The 27,005-nt window shown below is 40.4% G+C and overlaps 2 protein-coding genes across 3 annotated transcripts in view; both read left to right on the forward strand.

The window, feature by feature from the left end:
* Nucleotides 1-19,355, forward strand: part of rxfp1 (relaxin family peptide receptor 1) — a 73,357-nt gene extending 54,002 nt beyond the window's left edge. Inside the window, exons 7-18 of one of the 2 annotated variants that reach the window (XM_058648932.1) lie at nt 2,639-2,710; nt 2,872-2,943; nt 3,068-3,136; nt 3,249-3,320; nt 3,450-3,521; nt 4,473-4,544; nt 5,891-5,962; nt 7,394-7,465; nt 8,896-9,125; nt 13,465-13,875; nt 16,525-16,743; nt 18,731-19,355. In XM_058648932.1, coding sequence (XP_058504915.1) covers nt 2,639-2,710; nt 2,872-2,943; nt 3,068-3,136; nt 3,249-3,320; nt 3,450-3,521; nt 4,473-4,544; nt 5,891-5,962; nt 7,394-7,465; nt 8,896-9,125; nt 13,465-13,875; nt 16,525-16,743; nt 18,731-19,134 — 1,837 coding nt within the window. In that variant the 3' untranslated portion in view covers nt 19,135-19,355. The remainder of the gene's footprint in view (nt 1-2,638; nt 2,711-2,871; nt 2,944-3,067; nt 3,137-3,248; nt 3,321-3,449; nt 3,522-4,472; nt 4,545-5,890; nt 5,963-7,393; nt 7,466-8,895; nt 9,126-13,464; nt 13,876-16,524; nt 16,744-18,730) is intronic. The other variant, XM_058648933.1, reaches the window with a different exon arrangement.
* A 4,341-nt stretch (nt 19,356-23,696) lies between these two features.
* The window catches only part of etfdh (electron transfer flavoprotein dehydrogenase), a 12,151-nt gene continuing 8,842 nt past the window's right edge, over nt 23,697-27,005 (forward strand). The window contains exons 1-3 of the mRNA XM_058650599.1: nt 23,697-23,898; nt 24,603-24,764; nt 26,403-26,632. Coding sequence (XP_058506582.1) covers nt 23,868-23,898; nt 24,603-24,764; nt 26,403-26,632 — 423 coding nt within the window. The 5' untranslated portion in view covers nt 23,697-23,867. The remainder of the gene's footprint in view (nt 23,899-24,602; nt 24,765-26,402; nt 26,633-27,005) is intronic.

A 27,005-nucleotide genomic window follows, 5' to 3' on the forward strand; every position in this document is an offset into this window, starting at 1 on the left:
AAGGTCTTGTAGTAAATTGTGGTAAATTGAACAGTTTCTGTTCTGTAAAAAACCCAAGGTTCGCTTTGACTTTCATCTGTAACATGGTGCCGCATGTTGGGAGAAGGGCAGTGAACTGTCGAGGCACATTTCTATTAATACACTCTCTACCCTGTCCTTGGGTGTTTAATATTAATGGTGGAAGAAGACACATTGTCCTTCTCGGCTGTTCTACAAGTATTGTCTTAAAATAGTTTCTTGAACTGTGACGATACTCTAATGCAACAGCTCAACACTATGGCAACAGTTTGTTTACGCGTTAGTGTAATGATGTAGTTTTATATTGCATTGTTACTTTGCAACAGATTTAGACATAGATAAATAAATAAATATCACCGTAATTGTAATTATGACAAAAAAATTGTAGCTCATCAAACCAGTGATCAAAAGGCAGAATGTCACATTTCGGTTTGGTGCCAAAAGCTACAGGTACTTAAAAACCTTTTCAAGGACGTCTCCTCAATTTGCAGTGCAGTGTTTATGCGGTAAAACATTTCAGTGGAAGATGGAATATGACAGTACAGCAGGGATGATTAATGTGGTGTGTGTGTGTGTGTGTGTGTGTGTGGCAGGGCCTCCTCACCGTGATGACCATTCGCTATTAAATGAAGGATTATCTGCCAAGTCCTGCTCTGGTCTGAGTTCGTAAAATTATAATTCTGTCACAGACGGTGATATTAAAACAAATGAATGTTTGGGAATAAATGTCTCCTTTGGCCCCGGGGACAGTGTGTCTATTCAGGCTGTTTTTTGCACTCAAGTAGGGCTGCAACTAATCATTATTCCATAATAATCCTCAAAATAATGATGTTTTCGAATGTCTTGATTCATCTACAAACCAAAATAATTCAGTCGAAGAAACCAATGAATCGATTATAAAAGGAGTTGACATCTTTCGGTTCCGCCTTGACCTTTTCTTTAAACATGATTTTTAATGTCAAACCTGAGTCCTGAGACTTTATCTCCAGCTCAAACACTGTAACGATACAAACCCACATTTTACCTGTTCACTGGTGAGTAACTGCACCTGCTCCTTCACTATAACCTTTGGTTTGTTCGTGTCTTAGCAAAAGAAAACCACAGAAATGTTCTGCCACTGTCCTAAAATCCCTAAAGATGAGGAAATGAAGTGGAAAAGAACAGAAAGAAGATCAGACTCCTGCTGGGAGGCTGCAGTCAGTGCGTTTACGTGCATATTAAAAGACAATAATTCAGTTTTCTAAATCACGTTAGTCCGACTAGAATCGAGCTAGTTTTAGTCGGACTAACACACCTGGATGATGAGATTCATGGTCCGATTACTCCGATTAGTAATAGTCCGATTACTCCTGCATGTATACGCTTAGTCGGACTGGAGTCAGACCCGGAAGTAGAAAGAGACGACGTTTAAACTGCAGTACGATGGAAATCATAAGGTGGACTGCAGCCTCAGCTCGATTAAACTATGTATGTAAACATACTGTGATAGAGAAAGAGAGAGCGGGGCTGTAGCTGTTGCTTCTTTTTGTCACTGCACCTTTAGCTGCTTTGTTCCCTCTAAAGTGTGTGTGTGTACTGTGAGGTCCCAAAAAACATACAAACCTGTCTTTGTGTATATTATATTTATATTTATCATACCACCGCCCCTCTTTCCCCCTGCACTGTTCACTTGCACACTTTACCTGCAATACCCTATCTTGTTTTCTGTTTTGTTCATTTCTATTTTTCTATTTGTTATTTTCTTTTCATTTCAATGTGTGCTGAGAGTCTCGGGAGGAAATTTTGTTATGCTTGCATAATAACAATCATGTGTGAGGACATTCTGACCTTGTGGGGACATTTTGTCTTGGCCCCACCACTTGAAAGTGCTTTTCCAGGGTTAAGACCTGGTTTTATGGTCAGAGTTTGAAAACTACACAGTCACCGGACTGAAACACAGCAGCAGGGTTCGTGATGCCGGTCTACACCAGACTCCTCTGTTAAATATTGAGATTTTAGAGATTGAGATTTTTATTGAGATTTTATTTTATTTCCCTGGTAATTGTTGGAGATTAACCCACGTTTTAAGGATTATTAAGTCTTTTCACAATCCCACTCAGGTCACTTGGAACCTCACCACAGCAGGTCCTAAACCGTGCCGAGGCAAGGCGTGGTTTCAGGGATAGGGTTAGATCTGGATTTAAGTAAGGGAAAGGGTAAGGGTAAGGGAATGCATTATGTCTATGAGTGTCCTCATTGTGAATGCTGTGCAAACTAATGTGTGCCATATTTAAACCTTTTTAATTGATGAGGTGGTTGGTAACACGTTTTCCTGTGTGGCGTCAAGGTCAGACGAGACTTTATTTTTATTACTCTACACACACTTAAAGAAAAGTCTACTTTCCTGTGGAGGGACAGGTTTTTACGGCTGTTATTTAAGAGTCAATTCTTACTTCAAAAACCTGCAGGTGACCGAGCATGATTCAATGCACATCCAGTACATTAACGGAGTGTGATGTACATGTCGTAACCATGAAGAATAGCCGCGGAGAAACAGTTTAAAACACTGTGGTCAATAAGTCATTATGTTCAGACAGCATCGTGTTCATTTGACCTCACAGACATGTCTCTTCTCTATTAGATATCTAAGCAACAACAAGATATCGATCCTGATGCCGGGAGTGTTCCAGGACCTGCACAAGCTGGAGTGGTTGTATGTTAAATTTTCCTTCCATGCAACGATAAATAAATGATTGCTTGTTGTGTCATTTCAGTACAAGTAAATAGGTTACCAGGCATCTTGTTTACTATTTCTCCTGAATCCATATCCTGCAAATGAGGCTGAAACTGTGATTCTTGTTGTTTTTCTTCTAGGATCCTAGAAAATAACATTATCCATCATATATCCCCCATGACCTTTTCAGGGCTGAATTCCCTAGTTTTACTGTGAGTTTTCATTACATTTTTTTATTTTTTTTTCGTTTACTTTGCTGCGATGTATCAAAATGACAAACATCCTGCTGTTAGAGGGCTTTGTTGATCTGTCTCTGTGTGTGTCGCTGATTGACAGGGTTCTGCTCAACAACTCTTTGACAAAGCTGGATGACATCTGTCGGGAAATGCCAAGATTGAACTGGCTGTAAGTAGGTTGTGTGGAAATAAAAGGGCCGTGTGGACACAAAAAGGTCTTTGGGTGACAATGTTCTCTCTCTCTCTCTCTCTCTCTCTCTCTCTGTATTGTGCTCTTGCAGGGATTTGGAGGGAAATCTCATTGAAACCATTGGAAACGTCTCATTCTGCTCATGCAATATGTTGACAGTTCTGTAAGTAGAAACATGGATAATGTAACATCCCTGCCTTTAAATGGTGTTTTTGCCCATATCAAACTGTCAGTACAAAGGTCAGAAAGGTATGATATATTGTCTATTTGTCTATTTCCTGCCTCTCTCCAGCGTTCTACAGCAAAACAAGATCAGCCACATCCATGAACAAGCTTTCTCAGTCCTCCAAAAGCTCGGGGAATTGTAAGTCCATTTTGTTTGGTTGTTGTCGTATATGTTAAGACCCGTTTGGGCATTGGTTTATGCCGTTAAACAGTGCGGAAGGAAATGAGGGAGAAAACAGCGAACCTTCCTTCTCCCACTGCCTGTTTAAGCAGTAAAAGCACATCTGTATGCACAATCCAGGAGGATTTGAGAACATCAGTCTAATGAGGTCACATTTCAGGTGAAGGATTGACTGAATAAATATTAATTTCGTTAATGAAATACATTCTTTTTCTCTGAGCCTGGAAAGGATATTGAAGTTCACTTCAGTCACACCTTTACCTTTTGTTCACAGTCCATTTAAAATATGTGTTTGTCTGAGACGAGGTTTCACAGGTTTTCATTTTCACTTTGGCACTTCGTTTTAAATTAATAACACAATTTTATGAAGGGCTTTTCGTGTGTGACGACTTATGACATGTATCGTAATGAAAAAGTTGATATTCATGGCAGTGAAACTCTTTTGTTAATCACACAGACGCCTCCAGCCATGTAAATCTAGTAAATCACAGTCAATACACATAAATGTAGGATGTATTTCTTAGTGAACAGATTTCTAATTTAGCCAATATATCCATGTCATTTCCAAATAGTATTGTATTATAAACCAGGCTCACCTGTGCAGCGCTCATCATTATACACTGTAAACCCACAGATTCTTGCATGTTTGTGTACAGCCTCGTGTGCAGGTTGATGAAAAAAGACGTGGGAGGCATCAAACGAGTGAATTGCATTAGAAAGGAAATATACAGGAAGAATTTGTTTCAGCTCTCATTGCTGTGTTTCTGTTATGCAGTCCGCCCACTGTACATTGCAAAAGGTTACACAGGTTGAATTCACTGGCAAACATGGAGTGTTGTACTTCAGTGTTTGTGTGCTGTTTACAATTTTGTGACGTTGAACTGATGCGGATTTGTCTTTGCCATCCAGGGATCTGTCCAACAACAGGCTGGTGGCAATCCCTCCCAATCTCTTTGTTTTACTTGGGGATTTGCTCCAACTGTGAGTTTTGCTTTTGCAAACACACACACACACACACACACACACACACACACAGCAGGCTGTATAGATCTGTGTTCAAGCGTAGCTTTCCCATGCATATTAAAAGGTTTTGTCTTTTGATGCTGTATTTGCTAATGACACCCGACACAAAACTACCCGTGTTCTCGATGTGGAGACAATTCCAGGGAAATAAAAAAAAGATGGAACACACCCACTTTGATGCATGACCTTGGAGGTTAAAATGGATATGCACACACTCTTGCTGTGTATCTACATGATTTTCTCCAAGCGATTAAAAACAATGGTACTACTGTACTGTGCTTGAGAGCTAGTGAGTCCATTCCTTCCTCTAAAATTTACATTTCATCACTGAAAGTGTGCTCGAACCTAATCAACTACATGACTAGTTCTCTTCAGCATCAGCTGTTTATCACAGATCGTCTGACTGCAATTTTATTCTCGTCCATTCCCGCAGCAGCGTGGCACGTTAAAACCAGTGGAAGCTCAGCGTCAATTGATTTTTTTGTCACTGTGGTGAGCGAGACGCTGATTTGATAAATCATCACTTCTCTGGGAGACAGAGGAGAATGTATGTGTTAATAACTGGGCATGAAATGAAATGAGCTTCCCCTTAGCTTAGAGGTGCATTCAGTGACCCTTGGAAGAAAAAAAAAGCGGTTGACTTCTAATTTTATTGGGGGAAAGTGATGATCAATCCCAACCAAACATAGCTATTATAACAATTTACAATGCTACACTCCCTTGGGATGATTCTATCATGACATAAACAGTGGAATTTATTTGTCATCAGCAGGAAGGCTGACATAATTTAGATAAATGAGTGGTCTATTATAAGCATGCAGCATTTTCTTGTGTACCTCTTGAAACCTGAATCCACCAGGGGAATGGCACACTTAGCCATTGCCAATTAAAACTGCTATATAAAGAGAAATAACTAGTGCACATGATGTATTTTAATAACAATAGCAGGAGGGTTGCTGAGCATCAGTCGTAACATGAATTGGGTGTGAATTTGGTTATAATTTAAACAGCGCATGCAGAGTCAGTAACCGTAAACACATGCTGTGGATGACGGGATGTTGTGTAAAAGGAAATTATGCATTACAATGCATGCGCACACTCTTCAATACGCCAGGCTACATGAGAAGAAAGTCACATGCTGGGCTTACATACAGTAAATGTCACCAATCTATATTCAAGGATGTGCGGCAGCGTGTCCTTTGAAATTCCATATACTGTGATGTAAGATAAGAAGTGGAATCCTAATCCATGTTATGTGATTGACTTTCACACATTTTATTTTTGTATTTGTTATTATTTTCTAGGAATATATCCGACAATCCTATTGTGGAGCTCCAGGTCAATCACTTTGACAACCTGTATAAACTCAAGTCATTGTAAGTTACTCCCACTTCTATTGTTGCACATAAGATGTGTTTTATATGTTTTCAGAGCCTTCCTGTTACATTTAATTGTACACTGTGTGTATGTGTGTGTGTGTGTGTCAGAGATGTTCACTCGTCATTTATTGCAAGTCCAAGTCAAGTCTGTGGTTGAAATGAGCATTCTCTCATTCCATCTGGTCAGTCCCTAACACTGCATTGTTAAAATCTCCTCTTCACTCATTATATTATTATTGTAGAACAATATAGTGGCTGAGAACATGTGAATAAATTATGGAAAACAGTTTCTTGATATAGAAAGATGGAGCCAGAGAGAAGGACTGTAGTTAAACCAGCTCTGTGCCACGTGACGTCGTCAGACTGCAGTCCACTGATTGGTCTGAGCGTGTCATCACTGGAAGAGTCATGAGTACGACATGAGTATCAGACACGATCCGTTCAATGCCGACCTGTAGATCAGTTGAAAAAGACTTAAAAATCCTGAAAACTTGTGTTACTATGCAACATTTAGCAAGGAAATGTCTAAAATATCAACATTTAACAGAAGATTCTGGTGTATTTAGCGACAGTGTTGCCCAAAGCTGCATCACAACCCCTTCCATACTGAGGGTTAGGGTGTTCTAATGACTCAGTACACCGAAAAACAACTGCTGTACAAGTCACTAGCCACTAGTTTGTGTATGCCGCGTGTACAGTGAAGTCACGGCAGTTGCATTCAGCCGCGCTTTGACAACGCCGTACTATAGTAATGGAAAACCATACCAAACCGTGTAGAGTTGACTGTGTAGTGGAAAAGCGCCATTTCTTGACAGTATGTCATTATAAAATGTCTCCCCATTTACATTGATATTCTTTACAAAAAAAACCACTAACGAGACCTTTGAGTAGTTTGGTGGAGGAGAGGAGACCAAACATTCTCTCCTCTCGGGGGAGAGAATGTTTGCTGAATTTTTTGCCATGTTTTTTATTCCGTGGGGAGACACAAGTCAAGTCTGGTGTCTTCTAATGTTGATTTGCAAGTCAACAGACACTGCAGACACTGTTTGACTTGACTGTTAAGTGTGACTCAAGTGTTAAGTCTCAGATAGATGTGTGTGTGTGTGTGTGTGTGTGTGTACAGAGATACTGACATGCTGTCAGCCCTATTTATTTATTCATTTATGTATTGCACTTTATTTAGCACTAACCCATTTTTTTTTTTTTAAATCACTGCTTCTGTGGTGTTTTTATATGATGTGAATGATGTGCCTTTGCCTCTGAGATGGAAGTGGAGGTCCCCCACGAATGTAACAATCATCAAATGAAAGATAACGTGTCTGTCCGGGCTTGTAAAAGTATTTCTTCACTTGAAAGGCTGTTTTTCAGAGGAGATCCTTCAGTGGAATATAGTGAATGTGCTCTTTTTTCTATATATATATTCTCCAGGAGCATAGAGGGGATTGAAATTGGAAACATACAACGGCGGATGTTTGAGCCTCTCAAATACTTGACTCACATGTAAGTGTTTCATTGTTTTGCTCAGTATTTTTGGCCTGTTAATCCTCATCATTTGCTTATATGTCACGTAGACCGTAGACCTTGGGTTTAGTCCCGTAGTATCCTGACCAAGGCTGCCTTCAGCCTTCTTTTGCAGCTGGGAGATCATTTGGACAGGCTCAGTGTAATTCGTTTCCTGTGCGGTTAAAACGACCCAAGATACAATGGTGGAGTCTCTGAATCGGATGCAGCAGGGAGAGTGAATAAATGTCACTTTGGCCTTCCGTACACACACACACTGAAGTGCCTCAAGGCTCTTCTATTCTGCGGAGCTTAATTTCAGTTCCATTAAGTTTTAAAATATCTGTCTCTCTGCCTCAAAAGATGAACCGAGAAGCACTTGTGATCCTCAGAACACTGAAACAGCTTATGTTAAACAGATTTGTCACAGAAACAGTGACTCTGTTACTCTGCATTATACACAAATACAACCCGTTTCATGGGGATTATTTTTCCCTTGCAGAAAGCACGATGACCGTGATGTGTGTGGATTAAGCAAGCAATGGTTTTTTTGGAAAGACATCAGTTTGAGGCTCGATGGCTGTTTACGTTAATCTAAGAGATCTCTTTAGCTTTATATAATTATATAAGTCTGCTGTCCAGTGGATTAATCCTATTCAATTTGATAATAACTAAGATATAATGTAGCTCAGCCATTCGGTTGTTCTTCTTTCTTTTAAGAACTTTAACTTGCTGACACAGTTAAGTGAGTTTACCGTCAGCCTTGGCCATTCTTTGTCTATTTATTTATTTATTTTATTTATTTAAGGAAATGGACAATGCAAAATGTAAATATGCCAGGTTGTAGCCTGAGGCTAGTTCCCACCTGTAGTCCTTATTTATAACGCCTCGAGCTATATTAGCCTACTAACATGATTAAAAATGACAATGTTTTCCACATACAATATATAAGAATGGACACACCGATAATTGGTTTCTTCTATTTTAGTTCATTCTTGTCACATCACATGTGACAGATGAATTATTTGCCGTGAAATGTTATGATTGACGCCTAAAGTGACTCCTGAGTGGTCGAGTACGTGCATCTTTGGGGCCGCTGCTGCACGGACTCAAGTTTTAAATTACATCACCAGTGCAGGATGTTCATTTCTGTAGAGTGGATAAAAAGTGGCGACACATTATACATCTTAAAATGAAGTCTCATTAGCATTTAGATCAAAACACCAGAAACGGCGTTTGGCTCCCTAATGTTAAACTAGCACCGATGCAAAAATGCTCAATATCTCAAACCAGTGGGCAAATAAAACCTGTCTACATAGATTTAATGTTTATTCTACCAGGATGTCACATCAGGATTCAAATCTTCCACAAAATAAGATCTAGTGGTCTGCATGAAAAAATAATCTGCTTTCATCTTCCATCCATCCCAGCTACTTCAAGAAGTTCCAGTACTGTGGCTACGCTCCGCACGTGCGCAGCTGCAAGCCAAACACTGACGGCATCTCGTCCTTCGAGGATCTGCTGGCCAACATCGTGCTGAGGGTCTTCGTTTGGGTGGTGTCCGCCACCACCTGCTTCGGCAACATCTTTGTCATCTGCATGCGCTCGTACATCCGCTCTGAGAACAAGCTGCACGCCATGTGCATCATCTCCCTCTGCTGTAAGTCCAAAAAACAAGTCGGAATTTACCACCCAAAAGTATGTTTATGTGGAATTAGATTTGTGTCAATAGTATCCTGAATAATCTCATCGATATTTCAATTGTTGTATTTTATTTTGATTGTGTGGCTCATTTTGTGTTGTTTGCTCCTGAAAACGTTTTGCTCGCTTTGTGAGAAGCTTCGTTTGAGAAAGTTGACACAAATCAAATTCCATATGTTGTTACAAAATGTGTAACGGCTTTAAAATAACAATCTATCCACGTATTTCGCATTTTGAAGAAGATAATTATTATGCAAATGAGGGGTAAAAAAGCAATCTATTTCTGGTAAGCAAAGGTCATTGTAATCAAAAGTTTTTACATTCTGCAGTGTGCACCAAAGATTTTATGGCTGTAGTATTGTCAAAAAATGTTCAATTAGTTAGTTGCTGCCCCTTTTTCCAAGATAACTGTGACTTTCCATATCTGGAAGATATTCAACCTTTTGGAATTACAGTACTGAGAAGCTGGCGTCACAAACGTGTGACACGCTGGTGAATCTTGTCTGTGATTGGACGGTCGTTCTGCGTAAGTCCTGACAGCTACCGTAATGACACTATGGGCAAAGCTCTATTTCTCTGCTTTCCCTGGACAGGTTACCAGTCCATGAGAAGTGAGAAGTACGGCTGGTCACAGAAGGGTCACAGAAGACAAGTTCACAATTGATCCACCTTTATATTTATATATACTTCTCATTGCTTTAGAATCCTCACCTCCAGAATTTCACCATGTACAACTACGGGAGCACAAATAATAACAATAACAACAAAACACCGGAAACTCTGACGCCTGTGATGTAAAGACATCTCCACACTGAAATTGTGTCCAGTGTGATTAAGAGCTCATTTCATCAACACATTTCCTATCACGCACATTGTTAGACTCTCTCATGAATAGTGAATGTAAAAATAACAAAAAATCTCATCCCAGAATTTAATAACAGCCATCTGAGCCCAGAAATCCACACGCTAATAAAACAAAACTGACATAAAATATGGCAACGGCACCGTGATGACAACCCTGTCAAGTCAGTGAGCAACATAATTGCATTGCCATTGACTCATGTACCAAGATGACAAAAGATATCCATCTGATAATTTGTGCTGTTTCACATCATCTTTGTCACTTTGGAAATCTATTTTCTTTTTTTCATTTTATGTATGTTATTTGGAGGCTGTGCGTTGTAAGACTACTCCACAGAAATGTACGACATTATAATCAAAATAGCCACAAAGTGCATATGCAGCCTTGCACTCTGTAAAAAGGTTTTATTTCCAGGGTGAGGTCTCATATACAGTATACAGTATATGTCATTGAACTGATCCTGAGGAGGTGAAGGATACCACGATCCATTAACGCTTGTCACATGTTGACCTCCAACTGTTCCCACTGTAACTATAGGTTACAGGGAAAAAAACACACATGCAATTTCAATGGACATCCCACTCATTATAGGTGAAGGGGAGTGTAGACCACCTTTATGGCTATGACTCCTGTGAGTGCACGGAGCAAGAAAGCATAAAATGTTGTTTATACAATTGCTTTTTAGAGAGTTTTAAGAGAGTCGGGGTGTCGTTCAAATGTGAGTGTAAGTCACACTTAATACTCAACTCTTAAACCTGCAGAAGCCATTTCTGTTTTCTGAACTCGCAGAAGACACGTTTGCACGAGTGCACTTTGCATTACCGTAATTGTATACCAATGGTTTCTGAAAGCTGAGAAGTTGTTAAGTCAAAGCCCATATGTGGTTATTACGGTAATTTCACTTGCGAATCAGAGTTGTCACCAAAGAGGAGAGAGTTGGGGAAAAAAGCCTGTACATAGTTTCCAGACAAAAACTCAAATTTAAATATGTTGTATACTGTTCAAACTTAAAAATTTAAAACGCAAAATCTGGTGTTCATGTAAAACTACAGTGTTTTAAATTGTTAATACGCTATTTTAACATGCAGTAAGTTGTCAGATATTGAACGTTATTCTGGAAAAATTGGCAAAAGCACTTACTCACAGGACATTTTCTGGCCCTTTTGTGGTTAAATAAATAAGCAGACATTTTGAGGCTTAGGGTTAGAAATGCATACATGTTCCCCACGTTTCCTGGATGAGTTCCAATAAAACGGCACATTGGAGCTTTAGGCTCATTCGTCCAGCAGAACCTCAGGAACATAGGTGTTATTTTTGACCCAATGTCACTCGAGACAACTAGTGAGAAACGGCTTCTTCCAGTTGGGGAAGGTGTCTGGTGTCTAAGGCCCGAAGTTGAAATGATAATGGTTTAGACTACTGTAACGGCCTTTTAGCAGTGTTTTAAAAAGAAAGAGCTTGACCGTCTCCAGGCTATTCAGAACATGGCTGCACGGCAGAACCCTCTACTGGTTACCCATTCGTTTTAGAGTACATTTTAAGATCCTGGTCCGGTCTTAGTTGTTCCCAAAGCAATCGAGCCTTTCAGGCAGTGGCTCGTAAGCAGCTAAAGGGTTTTTATGGCTTTGAATCTATGTTTTTAATCCATTGTATTTGTATCTTGTCTCTTAATATTCACTTATAGGTGCTAGAATAAATAAACTTTACTGACTTAAATTAGAAACTTCAATGGTGGCCTAAGATTTTGCTGCTAAGAGCTCATCTCATTTTTCGACTCAATTGCTTTGTACGTCAACATTTAAAAGTTTAATTACGTGGATGTTGGTGGGACCTGCGTGCTTTTTTAAATTAAAATTGTAGCAGTTTACAGGGCTTAAAGATAATTAGTGGGACAGTTCCCATACTTTTAATTTCTTTAAAACAACACTGGATTAAATCCCCCCATGGTGTGCATGCATGTTGCTTTTAATCATGTTATTAAAGGGGTGAAACAGAGTTGAAGGTGTTGAGGTTTCAAATACAAAGACGTGACAGAGACGTGACAGAGACGTGCAGCCGTGCAGATGAATCACTGTTACTGAAGTGATAACTTGAAAAGATCGACTCCTCCTGGAAATCAGTGTGTCATTTGATTATTTATACCACTGGAGTTGCCCTCATCATTTCACACATTAATATTCTCTGCCTCTCTCTGTGTCTGACCTTTACTTTCTGATCACTTTCTCTGCTGTAATTTCTCCGAGCACTCGTGTCCGTGTCCATGCTGCTGTGCGCCCTCTGCCCCGTGTTGCAGAAGATGTTGAGGCCAGTTGAGTCAGCCGGAGTGTCAAGTTTAATCTTTTATGAATTAATGTTGGCTGCAGTTCTCGTGGGAACTCGGACATGAAAGCATCATTTAATTTACTGTGTATCTAACGTGCAGTGAAGTCGACGATCACAATACCCCGACAAACGTGCAGAAGAAACAAACAAACACAGATTGATTGGTATGTTTTGCTTCTGAAGCTGACCGTCGGCGGTGAATCTTCTCACCAGTCCAATTATCACATGACATACACGAACATAAAAACATACAGGGAGCCTTTAAAGATCATATACATCGTGCGTTAGATCAGAAATGCTTTTTGATGATCGCTGGTATCCATATCAAAGGAGAGGCCGTCAGGAGCGATTGGGTCATGGATTTGCTGTATTTGCAAGGAACAAAACATCAAGCGGTGACTGATGAAGCCGCGGTGAAATTCTTCAGAAGTTACAGGCTGGGAATCAAATTCCTCCTTAAACTGTCGGCTCCGCATTGTGAAGGATTTCCCGAGGACAGATAAAGTATCACGTGTGAAAGGAAACAACGCATTTGGTTTTGTTGCTAGGGAAGAGGATGTAGTAGTGATATATTAATATGCGTGTAAATTAAAAGATGTATGGTTATGCATTCAAGAAAATCAAGGCATTTCCAATCTCTCCCGTTTATGTAGAGTTTAAACCCCCACTGGTTAAATAATTTTCCCTTGTGCATTTGGTTTATTTCTATACATGAATATTTATGTCCAGATATTGGAATATCCCCCCCTTTTTTTTTACTTAACTTAAAAGTGAATTATTTCCAGCAAATTTCTCAAACAGGCTCCAGTTGAAGCCACATAGATACAACCACGTGTAAAGATATTTATAAAAAGCAGAAAGTAATCATGAAATTCTCAGGTTATGCTATGTACATCTTGCTGCATCCTCTTTATTCAGCTGCTATAAAAAGGTCACTCTTTCATTTTATATTTCATCTGTCCATTTCTCTCTCTCGCTTGACAATGAATACGACAAGTGGCCTGTCTTATTGGCCTTGCAGGAAATCTAAATCTAAGCGCCATGGAATTTGTCCTTGGTTGCTTTCTATGCACGACTGAATGCAGCAGCTGTAAAGTCTTCTCTTTGCTCACAGGTGCAGACGGACTAATGGGCATCTACCTCTTCATGATTGGCGCGTACGACCTGAAGTATCGAGGCGAGTACAACCGGCACGCTCAGGCCTGGATGGACAGCAGTCAGTGTCAGGTCATCGGCTCTCTGGCCATGCTGTCCACTGAGGTATCTGTCCTGCTCCTCACGTATCTCACTCTGGAGAAGTACATCTGCATCGTCTACCCTTTCCAGTATTTGACACCGGGCTGGCGCCGAACTGTCACGATCCTCCTCGGGATTTGGGTGTTCGGCTTCATCGTCGCCTTCCTGCCGTTGGTCTGCAAGGGGCTGTTTCGCAACTTTTACGGGACAAATGGCGTTTGCTTCCCTCTGCACTCGGAGCAGCCTGAGACGCTATGGGCTCATGTTTACTCCATCGTAATTTTCCTGGGTGGGTATTTTCAGTCTCACTATTCCACTTAGCCTTTAATTTTTGTTGTGTTTTCAATCAGTCAGACTTTATTTATTTATATAGCACCTCAAGTTTTTATTTGTCACATGTGGATGTACAAGTACACCCCCAGTGAAATGACTTTACAACATGGCCCACTGTGCAGCTGTGCAGCAATAAAATAAAAATGAAAATAAATTTAAATTCAAAACCCATTTTAAATTAAAACCCCTTTCAAACAAAGTCATTAACTCAAAGGCCCCGTTTTCACCTCGCGAATAGCACTTCACCACATGCATTTACAAGTGGTATTAACATGCATCTCCGGTGTCCATATGCTGTCCCATCACGGTCACCCCGCCCTTACATCACCTCCACCCTCGTTGTCTTGTATGGATTCATCTTCACTTTTCAAAGCAGGGAAGAAATCGTCTCTGATAAGTGGGAAACCGATGAAAGCAGAGGAGACTTGCAGTTAGGGCTGCATTTTTTCCATGAATCGATTATTAATCAGATTAAATTAACTTACACAAACGTACAGTGCATCTCCTTCACCCATGGCTCCATCATGCTTCCTCTTCAGGTGCCCATGCCAGATCAGCTGTGCACATATTGCAAAGGTCCTAGGCCTTCATGAATTCCGAACAGCGCATGGACCTTTTAAATAACTATAACTTGCTCAATTTTCTACCTTTTTTCAAACGGTTTGGTTTGTTATAAACGTCAGAGATGTAGTTATTATGACACCGCACATATTTATGAATTATTATAAACCGCGGCGAAAATGGGGGCCGACATGCGCCGGCCGAGGTGGGATCCCGGAGGGGCCGGGCGCACCGCACTTGGTGTCCGCTGGCTGCACGCCTGCGGTGCGTGTCGCGCCTGAGGATCCTGCTGGTTCTGTTCTGGACTGTGTGAGAGAAGGACAGGGGGCGACTGGAACTGCTGCCCAGATCCTCTAGACAGGACTGGTCAAGAGCTGCACCCTCAGTCAGCTGCAGCTGAACGGTTGGTTTGGAAAATTGTTTTCCTTAATTAAATTTAAGAAGTCAAAGTCTTCTTCTTCGTCTTCCTCTGCGGTTTCCGCCGGCTCCACGGCTGCGGTGCATGTCGCGCTTGAGGAGCCTGCTGGTTCCGCGGCTGCGGTGCGTGCCGCGCCTGCGGTTTCCGCTGGCTCCGCGGCCGCGGTGCGCGTCGCGCCTGAGCCTGCTGGTTCCGCGGCTGCGGTGCGTGCCGCGCCTGCGGTTTCCGCTGGCTCCGCGGCCGCGGTGCGCGTCGCGCCTGACCCTGGATTTCCACTGGACGCGGAACGGCCGCGGAACGGCAGCGGCCCGGTAGCCGTTGCAAATCGCTTCCATTCTAATCAATGTGAGCATTCCCACCGGCCGCGCTGCGGCGCGGATCAGCAGCGGCCCAGAAGCGGCTCGCCGCGCCGCAGCGCTATCGATAGGAATCAGTTCTATTTTATCCGTTGCCGCTGCTGAACCTCGTAAATTTCAACGAAGCAGATCGCACAAGACAGGAAGTCCGACACAGTATCAAAGTAAAACACTTCCGCCCCCCTTTCAAAATAAAACACAATACGCAGGTCACAACTTCACCTCAACGTTACGTCATAACCGGTGCTCCCAGGTCAACAGTCATTTGATCCGAGGGTCTCGGAGACAATGGACGACGAGAGACTGATTATGGAAGTGGAGAAATGAAAGAAGCTGTGTTGTTGTTGTTTCCTTTATACACACAGTCTATCGCGGGATCTCGCGTCCGTTCGAGATTATCGCGCGATCTTCCGTGAATACCGCTGGCTCCCAAGGCTCCGCGCCGCTGCCGTAACGCGCCCGGTGGGGATTGACGTTTGGGAGAGGACGAAGCAGAACCGCGCCGCGGCCGTTCCGCGGCCGTTCCGCGTCCAGTGGAAATCCAGGGTGAGCCTGCTGGTTCCGCGGCTGCGGCACCCACCGCAGCAGGTCAGGTGCTATCCGATCACAGAAAACACATTTCAATGGGGGCCAAAGTGCTTCACAGGATAAAATAAAATAAATCAATAAAATAACGCCTTCCCTACACCACACCCACACATCACCCATTCCCATACAAACACATACAATGGTAAATATGTCACAAATGCAGCAGAAGAAACAGAAATGAGGAAATGCTCCCATAGACCTCTGTAATCAGCTATGAAGCTTTTATTCAGCTACTTTCTGTAGCTAATTGCAAACACATCATGTCTTTATCTAAAACTGTGGCGCATATAACTTTAAATATAAAAGCCTTGATTAGATCTCTTGTTCGGTGATATTCCCCGCTACACTCAGTTATGAAGTAAGTTAATAAAAGTTAATAAAATATGAATAAATGAATGAATAAAATATGATTCATTTTATGCCAAGACCGACGGCAGCATTTCACTGGTGAAGACTGCAAACAGGATGTAGCTTGACTTAATTAAAAAAAAAACAGTTGTTTCAGCATTTGTGTAGAATAGATCTACACTTTTCAGATGAAGAGATTCAGATTCATAGTTGGAATAATTTCATCAGCAGCAACAAAAGAACTCACTAAACGTTACGCACTGCAGCTTATTGCAAGCTAATGCGGTACAAGTGTACACAATGGCAGTCTAACCAAATATCTCTTTGTACGTAGGTCTGAACCTGGTGGCGTTCCTCATCATTGTCCTTTCCTATGCAAGCATGTTCTATAACATCCAGAGGACAGGCACTCAGACCACAAAATACAGCAACCACATCAAGAAAGAGGTGACCATCGCTAAAAGGTTCTTCTCCATTGTCGTCACTGACTCCCTTTGCTGGATCCCGATTTTCATCCTCAAGATCCTGTCACTGCTGCAGGTGGAGATTCCCGGTATAGTAGAAGTGCTATAACCATTTAAAGGAAATGCTTCATTTTGAGTATCAAATAAGCCCATCCATTCTGTGTCGTGCTGTGCCATTCTTCAGCTCAGTTGGTTTGGATTCACAGGGGTTGACAGAAAGATACAGAAGTGTCTAAAACCAGTTGTTCCACTGGTTGCAAAAAGTTGTCATTGTGTGTATAAGTCTATGACAACATGAGGCTACATCTCACTTGATCTATTACATCCAGAAAACATGTCTCAGTTTCAGGTCTTGCGTTGTCAGTAAAACCAGGAAAATAAATCATATTACTTTGCTTTAATCATCTTAGTGGTTTTGAAGCAATTTATTTTATTTAATCAATACTCGTATTATGTTTCAATCAAAACTATAAAACTTGTTAAATCACAGAAACATATGAAAGCATTTCTTTTTATCTGTAATAAATATTTATGCATTGCTCATTGCATCACATGTTGACGTTTATTTGTCCTACTAGTTTAATGTTGTTTGGTTTAATCTGTGTTTATGTGGAACGTTTGAGGGCAAGAACTTTGCAATATTGCTTTTGTGGCGTCGGTGTCAACACTGTCATCCATTCCATTGGCCGCCCACGCTAAAAAACTGTGTTGCTCTGTTTCCAGAGTCAATTTCTTTTTCTCAGTTTTCCTACGTGCTCAAAGATCTTCACACAATCATTGCTTTCTAATTATTACTCCTGGCAGAATTGTGCAGCGCTGAAGATATGAGCTTAAGAACTTAAGAAGATCAGAAGTAACAAAGTGTTTTGAACATTGCCACTTTCAAAGTGGGGTCAGTGGATTCCTGGGGGTCTGGGACCCATAGTTTGGGGTCTGCAAATATAATGAGCAATACGTTATAAAATGATGCCTTTTAAGGCGGGGCGTCATCACTTTCATGACTATGGTGCGACTGAGCTGCAGAATAAATGTGTGGCTGTTTGAATGATGATGCTGTGGCAATAACAGGCTGAGTGATTGGGGTTACTGCGCAGACAAAGACTCAGCCTGAAAGATAATTGCCACATCCTCCATACATCGACCATACTGGCATCTAAATCCCCTGGAACCAGATCTTTTTCACTTGTTTCGAACAAGGTTGTGACTGCAGTTAGTTGTGTGAAGTCGGGAGGGATTTCGGATGCTGGGCATGATGTACGACTATAACACTCCCAAGTTCAGTGACTTTCTTGTAGGAAACTTTTTGCGGCAGGCCCATCGAGCTACACGGAACAATGTCAGAGTTTTTACAGCCTTGCTGTAGGCAGTAATGCAACATTACAGATGCAACTGCTGTAAAACTCCCCAAAATAAAACAAGAAATGGAAGTAAACACATGCTTTATTGGTATAAGGGTCAAAGAGGGTGTCCTTGGACGTTTTATGCCCTATGAGGCTTTTGGAAGGTGCAGAGCTTTTGAATGATATGCACTGAAGAGGCTTATAACTCTGACTATGGGCCCCTGCTGTGAATCCAGACTGACTTCAGTTGCTGTTCTCTGCAAAGCTGCATGATTTTGCAAGTCACCTCTGAGGCTGATCAAGGTGAAATTTCTTGAAATAAGCTCAAAAGATATAATATGTAACATTCCTGCTATTTTTTATATACACATTTATTGACACTGTTGTTTTATTTTATATTTTATTCTATTATAGTATTAGCCAGGTGTGGGAAGTCTAGCATATATGATAGACTTACCACACCAACTTGAGTTCGTAATTTGACTTCCGGTAGCATAATCTGGGTGTTATTCCAACTGTCAAACAGGTTTTTTTGTTTACATGTATTATAAAAGTCCAACGTTTAGTTGGATTATACTCATACTGGCTGTGTCGTCATCTTATTTTTACAAGATGTCTATTGCATTTTTTTACACAAATAACTTTGAAAACAGATGTTCTCCTTAACTTTGTGATCTTTACTCTTGAGTCTGCTGTTTTAATCATTTCAATCTTTCTCTTCCCACTCCTCTGGTAGGTACCATCAGCTCCTGGGTGGTTATATTTATCCTCCCCATCAACAGTGCACTTAACCCCATTCTTTACACACTGACGACGCGACCTTTCAAAGAGACCATTCTTCAGGTGTGGGCAAACTACAGGCAGCGGCGGCCGCTGCTCAGCGGTCATCACGCTCATCATCCATCGCTCACCTGGCAGGAAATGTGGCCCCTGCAGGAGAACAGCAAAGACCTCACCCCAGGAAACCCTCTGAAAATATCGAGCCCGGTCGCCCAGCTCACCCCTGTGGAAAATACCAATGAGAGCTACAATGACATTACAGTAGGCTCACAGCAACAGCCGAAGCAATGCACAGTCCTGTCAGTGTGCTCAGAGAAAAGAAATGTGCTCCACACGCTCACCCACGTGCAAACAAATTAACTCGTCTAGGTATCTGCTGCCAAATTAAATGTGATTCACTTTCATTCATCTTCAAAGATAAGAGCGTTTAATCTCTTTTTAAAGTGGCCCTCAGTGATTTGTGCCCTGTAGGGTTGAAAAATCATTTGTATTCATGAGTATTTTTGGAAATGTTTGCATGTTTTGCCTATTCTCGTCAGCCATCACAGCAGGAAGGAGAAATAAAACTAGAAGCTTCACAAGTCCCAGGGCTAAATTATTAAGTATCTTATTATTGGAAAGCGCAGAAGCTATTTGTTGTTTTTACACCAGAGAAATGTATTAAATAGATTTCCTATTTTTATTTATTGTTACATGAATATCATGTATTGTCGATTTTTAGTGCTATAAATCCAGGAAAAAGAGACACATTTGAGATTTCCTTTGCATTTCAGGTTGAAAATGCGAGCAATCTGTCAAAACATCACATATACATGCAGGGAAATGCAGCTTTCGAGTGCGTGTAGTTTATACTGTATCTGTTGCTGCCCGGTTGTTTAATGTGTCCCCACAGCCTGAAGCTTAGCCCGCACACAGACTTAACTAAATTATACAAACATGTTTTATTTATTGATAGAAACCATTAGCCAGATTATTTTTACAGACACATTCATAATTCATGAATTCACTCCGACACTATCACTGCATTGTTGTCTAAAATTCAAAGGAGAAGGGAAAAAAAACAGCTTTTACAGTTTTGTAAAGTAAGCAGTAGGGCTGAATATGGATTAAACATTTTCAAAACTATTTCAATATTCATATCTGTATGGTACTTTTTTACGGCGGCTCCCATTAAAGCTGCAGTAGGTCAAATTGGTTGGGAAATAGCTGAATGAGTCCGTCCCACCAGACGCATATGGACAGACACATGAACTCAATATGCAACAAACGACCTGAGACGGTCACGATGACACAGGTTTAATTGCTTTTGCCTTTTTTTTTTTTGCCTAGATTGCTTTGCAGACATTGGGCATTTGTTGCTGATGCTGGAACAGCAACCTCACCACGAAAGGACTGTGACACACAGCTGCTTGGATCAGGCACGCAGGTCCGGCCCTATGCATTGTGGTGCCCCCTCCCGTCTCCTCTGTCCACGGTCATCCAACACACATCAGACAAACAAAGCTGGAAAATGTTGTGATGTAAAAGAATGTCAGACGACAATGAGGCCAACACATTAATAAACTAGTAATAAACCACTACATAGTAATAAGAAATACACACATAGAGTAATAAGTATAGTAATAAATGGTAATAAAAGTAATAAATTAAAGAAAATGGTCAAATAAACAAAACACAGATCATTTAAATTTGACACGTCTGGACTTCCATTGTTTAGCGAAGTAAGGCACCAATGGGTAGATTTATATATATATATATATATATATATATATATGCATATACAAATTAGGGCTGTCAATCGATGAAAAAAATGAACTAATTAATTGCACAAATTTCTGTAATTAATTGCGATTCATCGTGAAAATAAGCCGGAAGCTTATATGGCTTTCTTTAAACTTTAAAAGTGCAAATTTGGCCCAACTTGATGTTCTAAACATGGTAGTAAATCTTTCTAAATCTTTGTAGACTGTCCTGTAACTGGTTCAGTTTGCATGCACACGTCGCCACTGGAAGTAAACTAACAAATATTTGTTCATTTATTTAAGTTAATTGCCAAAATTAACGCATTAACGTTGACAGCACTAATATATATGTATATACTTTATATATACATATATATGTAAATTATTTTTCTTTGTGGTCATCCAGTGACCCCCCCATAGGCAACTGTCTACATGGCCTATGCCGAGAGATGGCTCTGGGTGCACCCTGTGCCATTGATTGTAGAAGTCTAATTCTCTCTCTGAAAGATTATTATGGGGTTGTTGTGCAACAGCACCCGTAACAATGTTGCCTACCTCAGCTTTTACTGTTTGACAATTTAGGTTAGAGGATGTAAAAACTACCCTTTAATTTGAAATTACCTTAAAGTTAGACCTGCAACTAACGATTATTTTCATAATCTGTTAATCTGTCGATTATTTTCTCCATTAATCGTTTGGTCCATAAAATGTCAGAAAATGTTGAAATGACGATGTTCTCAAATGTCTTGTTTTGTTTTGTCCACAAACCAAAATGATTAACTTTGAATGATTTCTTTGTTATCCAGAGCATTTAAGAAGCTTAAAAGTTCGGAAATCTTGTTTCAATCATGAAAAAAGCTTCAAACCGATTAATCGATTATCAAAATAGTTGTCGATTAATTTAATAATCGATTCATAATCTGGGGGCACATTTAAAATCACATCAGCAGCTATTATCACCAACTATTATAAAAAATTGGAAGGAACAAATCAGGATGATGAATCAAGTTTATGCCAAGCAGACGAGCCAAACCCCTTGGCAGTGCAGTGAAAACAATCACATCCCCCCTGTGTTTTTGTATCTTCATTAAGTGCTTTAATAGTTAGTCGTTGTTGTTAATGTTGTTCTCTATTGCCCGTGTGAGGCTGCTGTATAGAAACTTTCTCCTGTGAACAAAAAAAAAAAGCTAAATGAGCAACTAATGTTCTCAAACTAATTCTGAGGAGAAAAGTGTATCGTTATCTTTGAGGTCACGTTTAAGTTGAACTTTTGTACAACTGGTGGGTCGATTAAGATTTTGTTTTGTTGTCACATTTGAAAACACATCCTGCTGTAATGTTTGTTTGTTTAATAATCATTATTGCTAACAATGTTGTACATGCAGTCTACCTTCAGCAAAGAGACTTCTTTACATTTTGGAATTAAATTTGGTTTGTTGAAGGAGGTAAGATGAGAAAAAAAAAGAAACTTATTCATTAATTTGGTCTTTTGTCCATTACTTCTGCCACCAAAAATGATTGTAGGAAAATATTGAATGTAATATATGAGACAGGTCATTTAAAGAGGCATAAGGTGTAAGTGGGTTAAATTATCTTTTTTGTAAATCATGTCTAGCCATTTCCCAGCTGGTCTGGGGATAAGAACGTAGAAGGTCACCCCACCAACGACTGCACCACACAGCACATTTTTTACACTTTGATCTGTACAGATAAAGACATTTGTACAATGTTCATAAATGATTCTGTAGATACTTTGTTCAGTGAAGGACTGATTCCTGTGGAAGCAGATTTCTGCCAGCCGTTTTTAAAATAAAAATATGAATGCATATCAAAGAAAAGAGGACAACAAAGTTAGATGTTACTATATTGAATCGTGAGTACATTGTACTGTGTGTGGCCATCTGTGTTTACATTACGTTGCAAAACATGTTTGAAAAGAAATACATTTAATATTTAAGAGAATATTTTTAAATGTGTGTTGTCAGTTCATTGTTGTATTGACCTGTACTCGACAATAAAATGGCTAATGTCAGTAAACGTTCATTTTCATTCTTAGTCAGGTGCAAACCTGAAAAGATGACATACTGTACTCTCAGAAAAGGATAAACAGTATTTCTTGAAGTAACAAGTTCAAAAACATGTTTAGGGCAGGCTGTGGCCAAGTGGAAAGGGGACTTGGCATGTAACCGGTTCAAGTCCCCACCAGGTTGAAAGGGCGGGGGTACCCCTGAGCAAGGTACCCAACCCCCATTGCTCCCTGGGCGCTACTCAGTGTGGCAGCCCACTGCTCCTAATTCTAGGATGGTCAAATGCAGAGAATAATTTCCCTAAGGGGATTAATAAAGATAAATTAATTTAAAAAGGATGCACTGTGACGTCCCACTCTTTTTAATAGACTAATGATATCCAGAAATACAGTATCAGTCAAAACAAAAGACCCTTGAAGATTAAATATTTATGAAAGGATGGATAAGAGTGAATAAGATTAGGAGGTAAAATGAGAAAGTAAATAAAAAATGAAGTAGCTTTAAAATAGAATTGCATTGAATTAAACTAAACTATAGAAAGCACCTGGAAAGTGTGAACTTCCACCAAGGTTGCTCATTTTCCAACACGTGTTAATAAAAAAGAAAAAACATATACAGTACTTAACAAATGTATTTGACCACCAACCAATGTAAAGTTTATGCCAGGTCTTTTATTTAGCCACTATTATTGTTATCCATGAATTTTCTAATTTACTGTTTTACAAAATAAAGTAAGGCACATTATTATTTCTTCATTTAGATGTCAAATTATAGTTATTTACTTGCATTCCTGAACATAAACCTTTGTTTTAGCGGTTGAATGTTATGCTTGATTAGTTTCTGACTTCTCAGAGAAGAAGCCCAGTGAGCCGGTTAAATAAAAACACTTTTTTATTGGTTTAATAAATATATGTATATATATATGTGTATATAAAGAAAAAGGACTTGACGTGATTGATATTTTAAAACATTTAACAACATTCACCTTCTAAATCCAGTGGACAGTTGTCCTGGGGTGACGCCTGTTAAAAAACGTTTGATTCATAAGCTTCGCTTTTTCGGGATTTACCCGCAGCTCTGTAGCAGAGTGCAGCATACAGATCTACACTAGCGCAGGTACGCGGACGCAGCCGCTGCGCAGCCATTTGACGCTCACACGTGACTTTGTTGCGTTTTGTAAGACTCAGCTTTGATAATTGAATAACAGGCGGGTCGGTCAAGCAGTCTGTGACACGCTCCTCTGCACGCACTGGTCACTTCAGCGGATTAAAAAAGGGAAAACCACTGAACTGTCCGCTAGTGGGCTAACGCTAGCTGACTCACTATGTTTCCAGCTAGCAGATATTCTAGTCAAGGTATGACAGCTAGTAGCTTGTTAGCTTACGTGTTTGGTGTTTGTGTTCGACTTTGTCGCTTATTTATCGTTATCACTTGTGTTATTAACTCACTCAACTATTACGTAGATAATCGAGTGGCGGGTTACATTTTATTTCGTGTTTCAAGTACTTTTCCTTAATGTTTTTTGCCTTTCTACTAGCCAAAACAATGCAGCATGCTAATACGTGTTAGCGTCATGCTAAAATGTAGGTTAAAGTTGAACCAATATGGGTCACTTGAGCGCCCTTGTCCCGGTTTAAATGATACGTTTACACTGACTGGGGTTGTTATTAATGTGTCGACGTGTGGTGTTAAAGTGAAGTTTAATCACGTATATGAGTGCAATTGACTTGGCTGTAGTTGCATATATATGTAAGTATATAACTCTGGCTGCTAACATGATGCTACTGCTACATCTACATAGTGTGACAGCTGCTTGCGTGCACGTTCACTAAATGACATGTCATCAACCTTCTGCACGTGTCTGTCATGTGTTTGTTGACGTGTTGCATTTCACTGCTTAATTTGTTCATGTGTGGTATTTTTTTTGTACTAAATGAACTTTGTTAGAGATAAAAACCAGATCAGACTCAACTAGACCAGTGAGCACCCACACACACATACACCCCCCACTAGTTTGAACTGGTCCTGGACTGATGGAAGCTTTTTTCTAACTTTGCAGCCCACAGGTGCATCAGGGCATTGAAAACGGTTCAAACGGAGCATGCCGCCCCTCAACTGTACACAACACTACACAGAAGAGCATGCTCCTCGTTGCCAGCAGCACCCCGCATCACTACACACTACTCTATCCACCCCCGGGACAAAGACCCACGATGGGAAGGTAAGACAGTCACTTTGGAGGTCATCTTTGTGTGCTACTTAGTTCTGCACATCATAAATGTAATCCTTTTATAAAAAAGAGTATCAAATCATGCTCCCCGTATTCTAACCCTACATTTCTCTCTGTTTGTAACAAATGAAAATGTCATATTACATTAACTGGAAAGCCTTATCGCATTTTACGATAGAGCAGCAAAACTCGACAGAACACCGGCATCCACTTTATATCAGTCAATTATGTTCCTGGTTTCTGGCACATGTGAATATTTCCTTACATTCACTGTGATTAAGAACTTCAAACAGTGAATGGCTACTTTGTCCCATAGCAAAGTTTAGAGTGGAAACTAGAACCTTTTATAAAAAGGTATGATCAGCTTTACATATTGTAAATGGTCTGTATTTATACAGTTCATATTCATACGACCTGCCTATGTGCAGCGCGTTTTCTATAACACTTATCCACCGTTGCAACCAATCACTCTACATCACTCCTATGTAATTTGGTGAAAACATTGGCAGGGTTTTAGCACGTCTTGTGAAATATCATCCATGAAACCTAAAGTGTAGTCTAATCATAAAATGTGACGTGTGTCCAGAAATACCCAATACTATCTGCATGGGGTTACTTTGGTAAAGGTGTCGGAATGCCCACAATTGTAGAGCTGCTAGCAAAAAATCGCAAGTAAAGACTCTCAACCTGAAAGATAATTGCCACATCCTCCATACATCTACCATACTGGCATCTAAATCCCCTGGAAACAGATCTTTTTCACTCTGTTTCAAACAAGATTGTGACTGCAGTTAGTTGTGTGAAGTCGGGAGGGAAGACGGATGCCGGGCATGATGTACGACTATAACACTCCCAAGTTCAGTGACTTTCTTGTAGGAAACTTTTTGCGGCAGGCCCATCGAGCTACGCGGAACAATGTCAGAGTTTTTACAGCCTTGCTGCAGGCAGTAATGCAACATTACAGATGCAACTGCTGTAAAACTCCTCAAAATAAAACAAGACTAGAAATGGAAGTAACCACATGCTTTATTGGTATAAGAGTTAAAGAGGGTGTCCTTGGACGTTTTATTCCCTATGAGGCTTTTGGAAGGTGCAGAGCTTTTGAATGATATGCACAGAAGAGGCTTATAACTCTGACTATGGGCCCCTGCTGTGAATCCAGGCTGACTTCAGTGTCCAGAAATACCCAATACTATCTGCATGGGGTTACTTTGGTAAAGGTGTCAGAATGCCCACAATTGTAGAGCTGCTAGCAAGAAAATCGAAACCAAAAATTGGAAGTAAATCCTCGTGTTGTGGTGCAGAACCCCTCTGTGGCATAAGAAAAACTCTCCTCCACTGTAGACTCCAATGTGGCATGAGTGAATATTTTAGGAACTTCCATCACTGGTTGTGATGTTGTATTAAAACTAATGCATGCTATCTAATCTGAATTGAATCTCAAACTTCCTTTGAATGTGCTATAAATCATTTTTGAAAACATTTTTTCTTCTGCCCTGATTTTCAAAAGCAATCTAGTTTGGCAAATAATTTTTTGAAAGCTGAAATTGAATTCAATGCTTCACTTTCTTTGTGAGTGATGCACTGTTTTCCTCTCTGAACATAATATTTCTTTTTCTTCCTTCCAAGGCGTCGAAATGGAGAGGTTTGCAGACGAGGCAGATGTGGTGATAGTAGGTGGAGGCCCTGCTGGTCTTTCCGCAGCCATCCGCCTGAAGCAGCTGGCTAATGAACATGAGAAGGAGCTGCGAGTGTGTCTTGTGGAGAAGGCCTCTCAGATTGGAGCACACACTCTGTCAGGAGCTTGCCTGGAGCCCAGTGCACTTTCGGAGCTCTTCCATGATTGGAAGGAACGAGGAGTAAGATTCATTTTCAGTCTTGTTTTCTTTTGGCGCTTGGTTCATAGACAAAGGTAATGACATAATTGACATAATGACTGTTTACAGTCAGCGCTCTATCTTTGAATTTGCTGTATTGTACAGTATATTGTACGTCAATGTTTCTTCATGCAACTTAGTAAATGTGCTGTATACTGGTACACAGGTTGTAGTCCTGTATATTCATTGCTTTTGTAGAGCTACACAGGATAAGTGTACATGTATTTATGTTAATATTAGACAGTCTAGGTATGAACAGCAACAGCATTGTTAAATTCTAAAGCTTTTAATTAATCCACATAAATCGCTTTTACATGAAACTCCTGGTAACAAATTTCTTCTTAACTCAGGCACC

This window comes from Solea solea, chromosome 14 (assembly GCF_958295425.1).
Source record: "Solea solea chromosome 14, fSolSol10.1, whole genome shotgun sequence".
Lineage (NCBI taxonomy): Eukaryota > Metazoa > Chordata > Actinopteri > Pleuronectiformes > Soleidae > Solea > Solea solea.